At 44.7% G+C, this 15,749-nt stretch overlaps 1 protein-coding gene across 19 annotated transcripts in view; it reads left to right on the plus strand.

Annotated features, from left to right (window-relative positions):
* LOC106081285 (muscle-specific protein 300 kDa) overlaps positions 1-15,749 on the plus strand; it is a 315,875-nt gene that overhangs the window by 227,271 nt on the left and 72,855 nt on the right. For 10 of the 19 annotated variants that reach the window (XM_059364509.1, XM_059364503.1, XM_059364504.1 and 7 more), the window contains one exon: positions 1-15,749. This exon is cut by the window's right edge and continues 22,804 nt beyond it. The exons of the other annotated variants lie outside the window; for them this stretch is intronic. In XM_059364509.1, coding sequence (XP_059220492.1) covers positions 1-15,749 — 15,749 coding nt within the window. 19 annotated transcript variants of the gene reach the window in all.

Raw genomic sequence — 15,749 nt, forward strand, 5'->3', positions numbered from 1 at the left:
GCTCTACGTGCATCCATTGATGATATGCAACACAGATATGATGGGGTTGCCGCATTGTCGTATACCTTGGACCCACATTCGGTGGTCGCAACATCATCGTCCGTTTCCATGATGTTGAATCCCTCCAAAATAGGTCTGACATATGCCGAGGTACTTACAGGTCAATCATCGCCCGAAACTGACAAATCCAGTTCTGTGTCATCGACACCTGAGCTTAGAACCATCGCCGCCACTAGCACCACCAGCACTGAAGTGCCCCAACCGTTGGTCAATGTTAACACCACAACTGAGGAATATGTGGACGAACATGGCATTAAGCACAAAATTACCACCACCATGACAACAAAGACCACCCGAACTGGCAGTTCCACCACCAGCTACACCTCAACCCGACAGGAACGTAATAAGGCTCGTGAAACAAGAAATACCAAACAAATGTCCCTGACCTCCCACTCAACCAGCGCCGAAACAAGCGACCAAGTGCCACCAATGGTGCCAATGTCAATGCCAACGCCACCGCCACCGCCTTCAGTTCAGACCACTCAGATGCGAGAGGAATTCATTACCTTGGAGCCCTCGCGAACCATAGAAGTAATGGAAGAATTCGTGCCACAGGAACGTAGGGTACAACCGCAGGTCGGTAAACCGCAACTACGTGGACCACGTGAGCAACGTGAACAACGTTCGCGAGGACGTTCACCTCGAAGAAGGCCCAATGCCCCAAGTGGAGGCGAACCGGAGTACAGACCTCAAACCACTGAACAAAGAATAACCACCTCAACGTCCCAATTGTTAATTCCTGGCGAGGAGCGTTCTCGTTCCAAGAGTCCCATGTGGGTGCCAGGCTCTACATCCTATGCAGAGGTTCTTAGAGGCATTGAATTGGAAAGGCAAAGACAGGCAGGTCTCAGAGAAACTCAGAGCGAACAAACCTCTCAACACTCTTCCACAACCTCCTCCAGGACTCGTACCGTGTACAGTGGCAAACGGGAAGTGACCTCAAAGACCACCTCCTCATCAAAGACAACAAGCTCGGAAACGTTTATGGTTCCTAGACAAACGGTTTCAGAATTGGTGCAGGCGCCAAGCGCAGAACCGACTCAACTACTAACACAACAACAACAACATGTTACCGAGATTGTTGAACCCCGAACCACACAAACCTCGTATTACACGGCACAGACCTCGCCCCAAACGTTGACCACTTCGTATGTAACCACCCAGGTGGGAATGCCGCACGAACCCTCTCACCCAATGACCAGCACCCAACCTATCGATGCATCCGCTGGCCCTTACGTAAGTACTTATAATACCTCCGACATTCCCATGACGGCCGAAGAAATACAAGCCACCTATCTGCAACCCGATCCCCAATTGTATCAATCCATGTATGAGAATCTACAGGACAGTGATCAGTGGGGTTATGTAGCCCAGGCGACACCAGTGGCGCCATCATCCTCCGACAATTTCTATGAACAAATGATGCAAGTGCAATATACACAGCCTGGTGCAGCCGGGGCCATACAGGCCACCTATCCCGGCTATCAGTATACCACACAGGGCACCCAATACCAATTGGTGACCACAGGTTATTACCAAACCAATCAGCAAACTTCCACGGAAGCCTATCAGCAGACTCTGTATAATCCCAGTGAGCAAATGTATTATCAACAGCCGGCCACACAGGAGTACTCCCAGTACATCTATCAGGAACCGCAGGAAACCCAAGCTCCTCAAGTCACCGACACCTATCAGACTGAGTATGATGCCAATAACATGGAGACCTTCTCCAATGTGGTCACCACCTTGGCCTCAATGATACAGCAGCAGCAACAGCAATCGACAGTGACCACCTCTTCCAGCACCACCACTTCAGAACAGCCCACAGTTTTGTATGAGCCCCAAGAAATTAAGGTTGAGGAACCCATACCCGACTTGACCTTTGGCCAATTTGCCATAAACGAAATCGAAAGCATACCACAACAAGAGATTGTTGTCGAAGAACAGCAGCAGCAGCAGGCCACAGCACCTCAATTTGTAAATACCAATAAACCCAAAAGAGCTCCCCAAGCAGCTCCTAGTGCTGAGACAGCCACGCGTCCAGGACAATCATATCCCAATACTACTCATCAGCATCAGCATCAGCATCATGAAGAGTACATCACATATGTGCATGAACCCATGCCACAGCAGCAGCAGGCCCAAGTAGTGGAGCCAAGCAAGCCGCAAATTGCCGGCACCACATATGCCGAAGTTTTATTCGGCATGCGACATGGTCAAAATTTCCAGCCATCCAGTCATCAACCGATCCATGTCAAAGTGAGCGCTACCCCCCGCGCCATCAGAGAGCAAACTGTAAATAATCAGACAAGCAAGACGGAAGCCACAATGAGGGCGACCACGACGACGACGACGACGACAACGACATTATCGAAAACACAAACCAAAACTAAAGACCAGAGATTCATTTCATCCTCACGCGATGAAACTCGCCACAAAAAGCAGAAACTTATGAAAGAGCCCGAGGAGCAACGTGCTCCTCAGTGGGGTGTTTCAAATGTTTATGGAGAGACCATGGTTACTGAAGCTACTACCAGCAACATCAACAAGCCACAAAAGACAGTCGTTCAACGACAAGTAGCTCCCGAAGCCGTGGAAACATTTGAAGCCACCCCCTACGACGATGGGCACCCTACTAAAGTTAAGCAACCGCCACAACCTCCCGCAAGGAAGGCGAAGCGATCTCGAGAAGAAAAATCGGTCTCATTGCAAGACTTTATCAACTTTGAGAAACAACAACACTCGACGAGCGACACGAAACCTAACTCAACTGAATCCAGAAAAGACAAAAAAGAAAAAGAAACCCAAACGAAAAAGAAGCCAAAAGATATTCCAGCAGAAGACAGGCCAACGACCAGTGCCAAGCACACATTGGCCGATATTGTAAAAGAACAAAAACAGCCCAAGGAGCCCAAACCGACGAAAGGTAAGGTAAGTGAAGGGCCTCAACCAGCCTCAGAGCAGCCTAAACCAACTCAGCCAGAGCAGGATAAACACTCACTGGCTGAAATTGTCAAAGGAGGTGTGAAGAGCTTTGTAGGCCACATCATACCTTCCAAGAAAGACAAGAAGGACAAGCAGAAACCAGAAAATGTGGAGAGCTCACAAATAGTCACGGAGATCTCACAGTTGCCTTCCAAAGATGCAAATACCAGTTTTATACAAGCCGAACAACACCCAGTTCCTGCTGCCCGAAAGGATAAGAACAAGAAGAAGGAGGCAACGAAAGAACCTCCCAAACTTTCAGAGCCCAAAGAGCAGCCTTCTAAGAAATCCAAAAAGGAAAAGAAGTCCAACGAACAAGGCACCTTCGATGCACCATCTGTCTTGGATAAACCACAATCCCAAAAACTTGTAACTACCATTGAAACTCACTTTGAACCTATTTCCACCGAGGTGACAACCACAGAAAGTGAACCTACGGTTAGCGAAACACTCACCACCCTAGAATCGGGAGCCATTATTACCACCAAAACCATTACAAAGCACATTACCAAGAGAATTGTGAAAATCATTGTCGATGGTAAAGAGCAAATTGTGGAGGAAGAGGTGGACGAAGATACCCCACTGGAAAATGTCTCGGTGGAGAAGATAAATGTGCCCGTTATTGCGGGCGACTACCCAGCGGATTCGAGCATTTCCACCACAGTCTTGAAAACAGGTGGTACTGTGACCAAAACTACCATAACAAAAACTAAGAGGCTCATCAAGCGCATAACAGAAACCGGCGAAGAAGTACTCGAAGAAGTCTACGAGGACGAACCTTTGGTGGATAGAGAAGTGGTTGAAATTCCCACCACTGAAGAACGTTTTGTTACTAGCACAGAATCGGAAAAACTATTTTCGGCTCCACTGCAGCCATTTGGTGAGAGTGAGCAAGAGAATGTGATTTCTGAGCAAATTACCAAACATACGATTGTGGATGAATCCGAGAAAGAAACAAAGGGCAAAAAGCCCAAGAAGGGTAAGAAAGAACCTGCAAAATCAACCACTGAAATGGTAGAAGTCGAAGATATTCCCCACAAGCCGGAATCCACCACTACCGTTATCACCACCACCTCGACAACCACTGACATAGAAACAGCAATGAAATCCAAAAAGGATAAGAAACCAATAGAAAAAGACCACGAACTTCCTCTACAATCAACTCCAGAAGTTCAACAGACTCAGACAGTTATTGAGCAAACTCCAGAAATTCCAAATGATATTCCACAGGAGAAAATCAATCAAGAGATTGTAACAGAGTTCATTGATATGCCATCTAACGAAAAGTCTTCCACCCAAGCGGTAACCACAGTCATTACCTCAACCAGCGAAACTTCCTATACAATTCCATTGCAAGAAACTATGAGCTCTACTCCAGAAGCACTGACAGAAGAACCTAAGCAACCTAAAGACAAATCAAAGAAATCCAAGAAGGACAAGAAACCAAAAGAACCACTTGAACAAATTGTTCCAGTGGAACAAGTTACGCCTAAAGTCGATTCTACCTCACCAGTTGAGGATGAATCGAAACCTCAGGAAGTGGTTCCAACAACAGCTGATAATTTAGTTGTAGAAACCACGAGAACCACAGTTACCACTACCAGCTCAACAATTGTGGATGAAACGATTCAGAAACCTGAGGATGACAAAGCGAAAACTGCTGAAGAGTCTAAATCCTGTAAGGAAGTGACTGAGGAGGCTTCTGTAACTAAACCAGTTAATGATATTATCGTTACCATCCCTGTTATTGAATCTCAGGCATCTTATGCAACTCCATTGCAACCTCTTGAACCAGTGCCAGATACTCCAGTGCAGGCAGAACAACCTGCCTTTATGATTCCTCAAGATAAACCACTTGAAAAGTCCGTTGAAGAGACTGTAAACAGCCAACAGTTGATTGCAGAGCCTGTACAATCTGTAGAACAAATGGTTGAGCAACCTGAACAAGTGCCTATGGTTAAAGATGAAGAACCTCAAAAATCAACAACAACAACAACAACAACTGTTTCCACTACAGTGATTACCTACTCAGATGAAAGCCGTAATGATACTCTTTATACAACTCCCTTAGAGCCCATGCAAGCTGTTCCCGAAATGCCACTTGAGAAACAAATTCCAAGTGAGAAATTTGTTCCAGAACCAGAAAAAGAAGAACCTAAAGGAGAAAAGGTTGTAGTCAAAAAGGTTAAATTTGCCGACCTCCCAGAAGATGAATGTAAGCAACCTGTTGATGACAAGCCCATCAAGGAACTTGTCCCAGAACCAATTCAGATTGTCGAAAGAATTGAAGAGTTCATTACAAATCCTAAGGAAGTGACAGAATCTGTGCAAGTGCCTTTCGAAAAGCAGGAAGATAAAGAAAAGAGCCCTATGCAAGAGTTTATAGAGGCCAACAATGTGCAAGAAGTAAGCCCGGAGCTTGAAAAGAAGCCTGTTGGCGAAACAATAGCCTCGACAACCACTACTACAGTTACTGTTGTGGAAGAAGCAGAAAAGCCTAAGAAATCCAAGAAGGATAAGAAACCCAAGAAGGAATCTAAGACTTCTCCAGAATCAGTTGTTGTGGAGCTAATCGATGAACCCACTCCCGAACCTGTTGTTGTTCAACAAACTGTAGTCGACCATAAACCAGTCATGGAATCTGCTACAACTGTATCCACTACCATAACGGAAACTTCGTACATCACTCCCTTGCAACCTTTGGCAGCTGTTCCTGATACGCCACTTGAGGAAGATATTTTGAAACCTCTGCCAGAGACAGAAACTGCAAAACCTGCAGAAAAAGAAGAGCAGAAACCTGTTGAAGAATTAGTTGAGGTCACAAAAGTTCAGGAAGTTGCTCCAGAGGCTATTACAGAAACAATAACCTCGGAAACAACTACTACAGTAACTGTTGTGGATGAACCAGAAAAGTCCAAGAAATCTAAAAAGGAAAAGAAACCTAAGAAAGGACCTAAGACTGATCCGGAACCAGTTGCTGTGGAGCATATTAATGAACCCACTTCCGAACCAGTTATAGTTCAGGATACTGTTGTTGACAATAAACCAGTCATGGAATCCGCAACTATAACCACCACCACCACCACAACAACTGAAACTTCGTATAGCACTCCCTTGCAACCTTTGGAAAGTGTTCCGGATACACCAATTGAAAAAGAAGTTTTGAAAACTCAACCAGAATCAGAGCCTGAAAAACTTTCAGAAAACGAGGAACCTAAACCGGTTGAAGAGTTTGGGGAGGTTACTAAAGTTCTGAAAGTTCCAGAGCCTGAAAAGGAGGCTGTTACAGAAACAACATCCACTACCACTGTAACTGTTGTGGAGGAACCAGAAAAGTCAAAGAAATCCAAAAAGGATAAGAAGCCCAAGAAAGAACCTAAGACTGATCCGGAACCAGTGCCTGAACCAACTTCCGAACCAGTTGTTCAGAAAACTGTGGTTGACAACAAACCCGTCATGGAACCTTCTACAATCATAACGGAAACTTCTTATACCGCTCCTTTGCAACCTTTGGAAGCTGTTCCCGATACGCCAATTGATGAAGAAATTTTGAAACCTGTTCAATTAGGTGAACCAGAACCTGAACCAGAAGAACAGACACCAGTTGAAGAGTTTGTTGAGGTCACTAAGGTTCACGAAGTTATTCCAGAGCCTATTACGGAAACGACAACTTCCACCACCACTACCATAACTGTTGTGGAGGAACCAGAAAAGTCAAAGAAATCCAAAAAGGATAAGAAACCTAGAAAAGAACCGAAGACTGCTTCGGAACCAGTTCCTGAAGCCACATCCGAACCAGATGTTGTTCAGGAAACTGTTGTCCATAGTAAGCCAATCACGGAATCTTCCACAACTATAATCACCACAATGGAAACTTCATATTCCACTCACTTACAACCTTTGGAATCTGTTCCGGATACACTAATTGAAGAGGAAATTTTGAAACCTGTATCAACAAGTGAAACTGAACCTGAAAAATCGACAGAAACAGAAGAACAGAAACCTGTTGAAGAGTTTGTTGAGGTCACTAAGGTTCAGGAAGTTATTCCAGAGACAATATCGTCGGAAACTACAACTACAGTTACTGTGGTGGAGGAACCCGAAAAGTCTAAAAAATCTAAAAAGAATAAGAAATCCAAGAAAGAACATAAGATTGCTCCAGAACCAGTTTCTGTGAAGCAAACAGATGAACCCACATCCGAACCAGTTATTGATCATGAAACTGTGGTTGACAATAAACCAGTCATGGAATCTTCTACAACCATAACAACCACCACCACCACAACGGAAACATCGTATGTCACTCCCTTACAACCTTTGGAAGCTGTTCCTGATACACAAATTGAGGAAGAAGTTTTGAAAACTCAACCAGAAACAGAGCCCGAAAAACTTGCAGAAAACCTTAAGGAACCTAAACCTGTTGAAGAGTTTGAGGAGATTATTAAAGTTCTGAAAGTTCCAGAGCCTGAAAAGGAGGCTGTTACAGAAACAACAACCACTGCTACAGTAACTGTTGTTGATGGATCGGATCAGTCTAAGAAGTCCAAGAAGGATAAGAAACCTAAGAAAGAATCTAAGACTGCTCCAGAAGCAGAAATAGTTCCTATTCTCGGACCCACTTCCGAACCTGTTGTTGTTCAGGAAACTGTGGCTGACAGTAATCCAAACCCAGAATCTACTACTACTTTAACCACCGTCACTTCTACTACGGAAACTACGTATATCACTCCCTTGCAACCTTTGGAAGTTGTTCCCGATACACCACTTGAGGCTGAAATTTTGGAACCGGTTCAGTTAGTTGAAACCGAACCTGAAAAACCTGCAGAAAAAGAAGAACAGAAACCTGTTGAAGAGTTGCTTGGTGTAACCATAGTTCAGAAAGTTATTCCTGAGCCAGAGCCAACAACCTCCACCACCAGTACAACAACTGTTGTGGAGGAACCAGAAAAGTCTAAAAAATCCAAAAAGGATAAGAAACCTAAGAAAGAACCTAAGACTGCTCCGCAACCAGTAACTGAAACCACTTCCGAACCAGTTGTTGTTCAGGAAACTGTTGTCGACAGTAAGCCAATCACGGAATCTTCTACAACTATAGCAACTACCACAACGGAAACTTCCTATGTCACTCCCTTGCAGCCTTTCGAAACAGTTCTCGATACACCAATTGAGGAAGAAATGTTGAAACCAGTTCAATTAGCTGAAACCAAACCTGAAAAACCGGAAGAAAAAGAAGAACAAAAACCTCTTGAAGAATTTGTTGATGTAACTAAAGTTCAGAAAGTTATTGCAGAGTCTGAAAAGGAGTCTCTTACCGAAACAACCACTACCACTTCTGCTGTGGGTGAACCTAAAAAGTCCAAGAAATCTAAAAAAGATAAAAAACCTAAGGAAGAACCCAAGGCTGTTCCAGAACCTGTTTCTCTGGTATCGGCGAAGGAACCTGAATCTGAATCACTATTTGAAGATAAACCAATCAAACAATCTTCTACCACAACTGAAACCACAATTCGGGAAATTTTGCATATTACTCCTCTTCAACCATTGGAACCTGTTGCAGATATCCCACTTGAGGAAGACATTTTGAAACCACTTGAGCCAACTGATGTTCAAATCACTGTGCCCGTAGAGAAACCAGAAGAAAAAGAGAAACCTGTTTCAGCCATATCCGAGGTTAGTGAGACTCCAGAAGTTACTCCAGAACCGGAGAAAAAATCTATGAAGTCCAAGAAGGACAAGAAACCAAAGGAAGAACCTAAGCCAGAACCTGCTAAGGAACCTGAATCTGAAACAAGCATAGAATCTTCTACAACGGTAACATCTATAACTACCTTCGAAACGGAGACACCGTTGCAAACTTTGAAAGCTATTGCAGGCACATCATTTAAGGAAGAAACTGTGGAACCTGTAAAGCCCGTGGAGAAAGAGGTAGAAATTGTTCCAACAGAACAAAAGCCTGTGGAAGAAATTGTTGACACTACAACAACCATCACAACTTCCACAGTTGCGGAAGAACTCAAAAAAACCAAGAAATCCAAGCAGGATAAGAAACCTAAGGATGAACCCAAGGCTGCAGAAGAGCCCAAAACTGTCGAGGAGCCTCATGAGAATACTCAAATTATTCATCAGGAACCGGTATCAGAAACTATTCCTCAAGAAACCACCACAACTATTACCACTACATCAACTACAATTCAATCAAGTCAGCAGGAACCTTACACAACTCCTTTGCAACCTTTGGATTTGAGTCCGGATACTCCATTGAAAGAAGTTCTAACTCCCGTGAAGTCTTTCGTAAAAGAAGAGGTAAAGGAACCTATCAAACCCACCAAAGAAATACCTGTTACTGATGAAGTGGATAAGGCTTCTGTAAATTCTCTTCCTACTCCGTTGCAAAATCTTCAACAAGTAGACAAGTTTGACGAGGAACCTCAATCGAACGTGCCCACCATTGTTTCGGAAACAGTGAATGTCACCGAGGAAGAACCCAATGTTACATCTACTACTGTGACTCAAGTGGTTCAGGGTGGCACCATCACCAGAACTTTGACCACCATTACCAAGCGTATAGTGAGGAGAATCACTGAAGATGGGGAAGAAATTATTGAGGAAGTTTCCGATGAGGAACCACAAGTGGTTCAAGATGTCACAGAATTGCCCGTAACCATGCAGACATCCATTTCGCCTGTGCCATTGGAAATCCCCAAAGATCAAGAACTAACTTCGACCACAACCTCACAAATCATACGTGGTGGTTCTATAACACGCACCCACACAACAATTACCAAACGCATCATCACCAGAATCGACGAAAATGGCCAGGAAGTTATCGAGGAAGTTTTCGACGAAGAGCCTGTGGTTACCCAGGAAGTTAGTGAGTTGCCTACACAAACAGAAACGTATGTGGAGAGCAAAGAGCATCCTTTGCCTTTGGGCAATAACATTAACGAAACCACGGAAGCACCCAAGGGAACGGCCACCACACAAATTGTTCAAGGTGGCACAGTCACCAGAACGCTGACCACCATTACCAAACGCATAGTGAAACGCATCAATGAGCATGGCGTAGAGGTTATCGAGGAGGTGGACGACGAAGAGCCTGTGGTTACGCAAGAAGTTTCTGAATTGCCTACAACCATCAAAACAACGGTGCTTTATGAAGACGCTCCCCAGGAACCCAGCACCACCTATGTGAGTGGTGAGCCCTTGGTCACTACCACCTCCCAAGTTATACAAGGTGGCACTATAACGCGCACCCTCACAACAATTTCCAAACGCATTATCAAGAGAATCAATGAGAATGGCGAAGAAGTGGTGGAGGAAGTGTTCGAGGAGGAGCCACAGGTTAGCCAAGAAGTAACGGAACTGCCCATGAAGACTGAAATTACGGTAGAGTCTTTAGCTCCGCAAGATACCACCACTCCCAGTGATGAAACTGTGACCAAAACCACAAAGACCACCACAAAACGCATCACAAAGCGCATCAATGAGGAGAGCGAGAAATTGTACGAAGCTCCTCTGCAGCCGCTGGCGACCGATAAGTCCTACGAAGTGTCCGAAGAACTGCCAAAGGTCGTTGTTCAGAAGGTCGCCGAGATCACCGAACCCCAACAAACTGTGTTGGAAACAACAGAGCCCCTGATTGAAACAAGTGCAACAACAACAACAACAAAATTACCTACCTCAACCGATGAGGAGATTGGTGGCGTCGGTGGTGTAATTAAAACCACCACCATACGAACCACCAAGAAAATCAAGCGTATCAAGAACGAAGACAGTCAGGTGACAACAGAGGAAATAACCAGTGGTTCAACGCCAGAAGAACATATTGAGGAAATAATTGAGAGTTCACCCGAAGAACCCGAGCCAGTGCCTGAGAGATTAGAAACTGTGCCTTCGGAGGACTTTGAAGAGCCTGATATGAGTGGTGAAGTGATCAAAAAGACAATTGTGCGCACCACCAAGATTGTCAAGAAAATAACCCAAAATTCGGAAGCTGAATCCATTACGGAGCACGAAAAAGAGCCAGTGGAAGAGTCACCTTCGACCGCTATCGAAGTGTTCGAGCCTGTGGCACCCACAACACCACATGACGTTGAGGAAGCTGGTGGTGTGGTCAAGACAACCACAGTTCGTACCACGAAAATTGTCAAACGCAAAACTCCCGAAACAGAAAGCGCCGAAGAGGTCGTATCCACCACCTCATCGGAACCCGAAACAAGTCATACAATCATTGAAGAGCCAAACGAAACGGTGAGCGTAACCACCAATCAATTGGACGGTGCCATTATAAAGACAACGACCATTCGCACCATGCGCATTATAAAGAAAATTTCCCAAGATGGTCGTGTGGTCATGGAGGAGAGTGATGTTCCCGATGATAATGTAGTGGTCACTTCGACCATAGAAATGCCCGAAAAGACGGACTTAGACAATTTGGTAGCTACTAAGCAGCCCCCAATACCCTCTTCCACCAGCACGACTCCCAGACATAGAGTACCAAGCCCCAAGCCTGACGATATAAGTGTTAGTGTTAGCTTAGAAGAGGAGGAACCCTCGACCACAGGCATTAAGGTCATAGGTATCGAAACAGTAGCCCTGCCAATGACACCTAAAACACACTCCACCACCACCACTACTACCACTACACAAAACTCACATGACACCCTTAGCAAAGATCAATTCACCACTACGACCACCACCACGACCACCAAATATTCCACTCTTACCATGGCCCAGAGATGTAGTTTTGAATCTGACGATGGTAAGAACGTTGTCTACATGGGCGATGGCCTAGTAGATGACAAATATCCACCCGGTAGCGTACAGAAAATCTCCCTCATCACACATGAGGAGAAACACAAGACCCCCATAGTTAAAATGCATTTAGATTTCCCCGAAGTGAGCCTTCAGGTCACCGAGACAGTAACGGAAAATCGCCAGGCAGGCGTGAATGCCAGCGAACACAGCGAAGTAGTGGTAGAGAAAGTTGTAGAGCCCCCACAGCAGATTTCAGTGCAGGTTCCTTTCGATAATAAGGCATTTATACATGAAATTGACGATGACGATGAGGACGGCAACGAAGGTGGGGATAGCCCCAGCACTCAGTCGATTGAGGCTGTTGTAGGCAAGCAAGAGTTTGTTGTGCAGGACATCGAGAAGGTGGTCAGTGAAGAACTCCCCAAATCCACTTCCCCCAAAGATCAGAATAGCAATGTCCCCGAATTAGGTGAAATGACTCCTGAAGAGGAGCAACTATTCAGGGAAATCAAAAAGCAGTTAGGTAAGAAAGAAAAGAAACGCCCTGCCTTGCCCGAAGAGTTCATTAAGGCTGAGGCTCTTCGTGAGCCTTTGCCATCCCCCACTACCCCCCAATTGGCAGAACCGCAAACGCACGAGGCCATCCCAAGTCCCGAGTCTCCTTTGTCTTCCAAACAAGAAGAAGAGCAAATTACACCTGTTGTTTCTAATACTAATCATAACCATGTTGTTGTTGTCGATGTTCCTAAAGCTGAACCAATTGCTAAAACCGCCACTTCTAGTCTGGTAAGCACCACACTGAAAGCTACCGAGCTTGCAACTAACCTTTCTAGTCTGTCCGTTCCGTCCGTTCTATGCTGGGAGATTCCCAAATACTATTTGCCACAAATGCTTTTGGCTGAAGGCAAATATCAAACACTCCGAATTGTGGAAGCATTAACAGAGAAGCAACCCATAGCTGAGGAGGAGCAACCCCCCACAACAGAAACAACAACAACAACAACAACAATAGTTTCAACAGAGGAAGTAAAGGTAATCGAACAGAAACAATCCAGTGTCGAGAAGCCATTCTCGGCACCGTTACAACCATTCCCGTCCGAGGAAATCTCCCCAACGCCTGAGTCGAAAGTTGTTGAGCCCGTTGAACCGGCGGCCACAGCAAGCGAAGAAAATCTACCCAACTTTGATATACCCAAGTACCCAGTTTTGGCCTTTACCAAAGCCGAAACCCAGATGGTTGAGAATGCCGTAAAAGAAGAAAAAGCTGAGATCATAGAAGAAACTAAGATCTCCCCGGAAGAACCAACTACGACAGAGTCTACAGAAGTTGTTACAACTATAACGACTACCGATGAAGATACTACTGCTACACAGCTGTCCAAGACAAGCACTACAACAACTACAGTCATAACCACTACAGACACCATAACAACTACCACTACAACTGAGGATACCACCGAAGGTTCGCCCATTGCCAGAAATGAATACAACTTCGAAATTCCCAAATACAATATGGGAATGCTTAACAAAGCCGAAATTAACCTGGTGATGTACGAGTCTACATCTGAAACTGAAGAGATCATGAAGGAAGAGCCTAAGTTTGAGGAACCTAAGGTGCAAGAACCTGAGGTGGATGAACCTAAGGTGGAAGAACCTAGAGTGGATGAACCTAAGGTGGAAGAATCCAAGGTGGAAGAACCTAAGGTGGAAGAATCCAAGGTGGAAGAATCTATGGTGGAAGAACCTAAGATGGAAGAACCTGAAATGGAAGAACCTAAAATGGAAGAGCCTAAGGTGGAAGAACCTAAGGTGGATGAACCTAAGGTGGATGAACCTAAGGCGGAAGAACCTAAGATGGAGGAACCTGAGGTGGAAGAACCAAAGGTAGAAGAACCTAAGGTAGAAGACCCCAAGAAGGATGCATCTCAAGTGGCAGAAGTGGAGGAACCTAGGGAAGAAAAGCCATTGGCAGAGCAGCCTAAAGAAGATAAACCCAAAGATGTGGAGCCCGAATTCGAAATTGACATAAGGCCACCCGAACTGGAAAAATCTCTGCATATTGTCTTGGAAAATAAGATTATGGAACCGGCCTTCTACAACTTTGAAATTCCTAAGCACAATATTTTGACTTTGAACAGAGTTGAAATGAATCTGGTTAAACTCTTGGAGCCCGAAGTTACAGAAGAGCCGGAGATCAAGACAATTGAAGAAAGTGAACCCTTGAGAGAAACCAAGGAAGAGGCTCCCACAAAAGAGACACCTGAAACAACGCTGTCTAAGCCATTTGAAGCTCCATTGCAACCGTTTGAGGAAGAAAAAACAGAGGTAATTTCCACAACAACAACAACTACTACTACAACTACACTGTCAGAAAAGATTGTAGAAGAAAATGAAATCCCATCTAAAGTTGTGGTTGAAGAAACAGCTATTCTACAAGAAGAACCTAAGAAACCTGAGGAACCTTCAACCATTTTGATTGAAGAAGTTGTTACCACCGAATTGTCTAAGGAACCTGAACAAATGCCACCTGTTATGGTTGAAGAAACTGTTACTCTTGAAGAAGAACCCAAAAAGCCAGAGGAACCAGACCAAACATCTACAGAATTGCGCAAGGAACATGATGATCCTAAGAAACCAGAGGCTCCTGAGCAACCATCAACAGAATTGGCTAAGGAACCTGTGGTCACTGAAGAGTCCAAGAAGCCTGAAGAACCAACACCTGTTGTGGTTGAACAAACTGTTCCTTTGCAAGAAGAACCCAAGAAAACAGAGGAACCTGAATTGCCTCAGAAAACTGAACAAGAGGAACCAAAGAAACCAGAGGAACTTGAGCAACCATTGACAGAATTGCCTAAGGAATCTTTGATTACTGAAGAGCCCAAGGAGCCTGAACAAACATCCAACATTGCAGTTGAAGAAGTTATTGTCAAAGGAGTTCCCGCCCAAGAGGCGCCACAACAACTTCCTCAGCAAGAAGAGCCTAAGAAACCCTTGGAGACTCTTGATGTCGAAAAGACCGAAACGACAGTAACCTCAGCTACAACAACAATCACTGAGGTTCTAAAGGTGGACGAAGAACCCAAGAAAACGGTTTATGCAGGTTTGCCCATCGATGAATCTTCCAACGCCTGGATGGATGTCATGGATGAACCCATGGTATTATCCGATGATGAAGAGGAAACTACCAAGGAACCAACTTTGGTAGTGTCTGAACTGGAAGTACCCAAAGAACCAGATCAATCTAAACCAGTTTCTGAAGCAGAAAAGCCATTCGATAGTCCTTTGGAACCACTAGACGTCGGAAAGACTGAAACTATAACCTCGACTACAGTCACAACCATTACAACAGCCGAGGAGACACAGAAGGTGATTGAAGAACCTAAAAAGCCGGCCTATGCTGGTTTGCCCATCGATGAGTCTTCCAACACCTGGATGGATGTCATGGATGAACCCATGGTATTATCCGATGATGAAGAGCCTACTACAGTGATTCCAGAACACAAGGAGCCTTCGGTTACCGAAGAATCTAAGGAACCCACTACACCAATTGTCGTACAAGAAGTGCCAAAAGATGAACCCAAACCAGTAGCAGAAACTGAGAAGCCCTCTGAAACTATTTTGGAAGCACTTGACAAGGAAAAGACTGTAACCACGGTAACAACAACCATAACAACCGAAGAGATTCAAAAGCTTATTGAGGAACCCAAGAAAACGGCTTATGCTGGTTTGCCTATAGATGAGTCTTCCAACACCTGGATGGATGTCATGGATGAACCCATTTTATTATCCGATGATGAAGAGCCTACTGAAGTTGCTCCCGAGGAAACTATCAAGGAACAAACTGTAGTTGTAACTGAAGAGGAAGTAAAGAAAGAACCAACTATGCCAGAAGATAAATCTAAACCAGTTTCTGAGCCTGAAAAGCCATTCGAAAGTTCTTTGGAACC

Source organism: Stomoxys calcitrans, chromosome 3 (assembly GCF_963082655.1).
Source record: "Stomoxys calcitrans chromosome 3, idStoCalc2.1, whole genome shotgun sequence".
Taxonomy (NCBI): Eukaryota; Metazoa; Arthropoda; class Insecta; order Diptera; family Muscidae; genus Stomoxys; species Stomoxys calcitrans.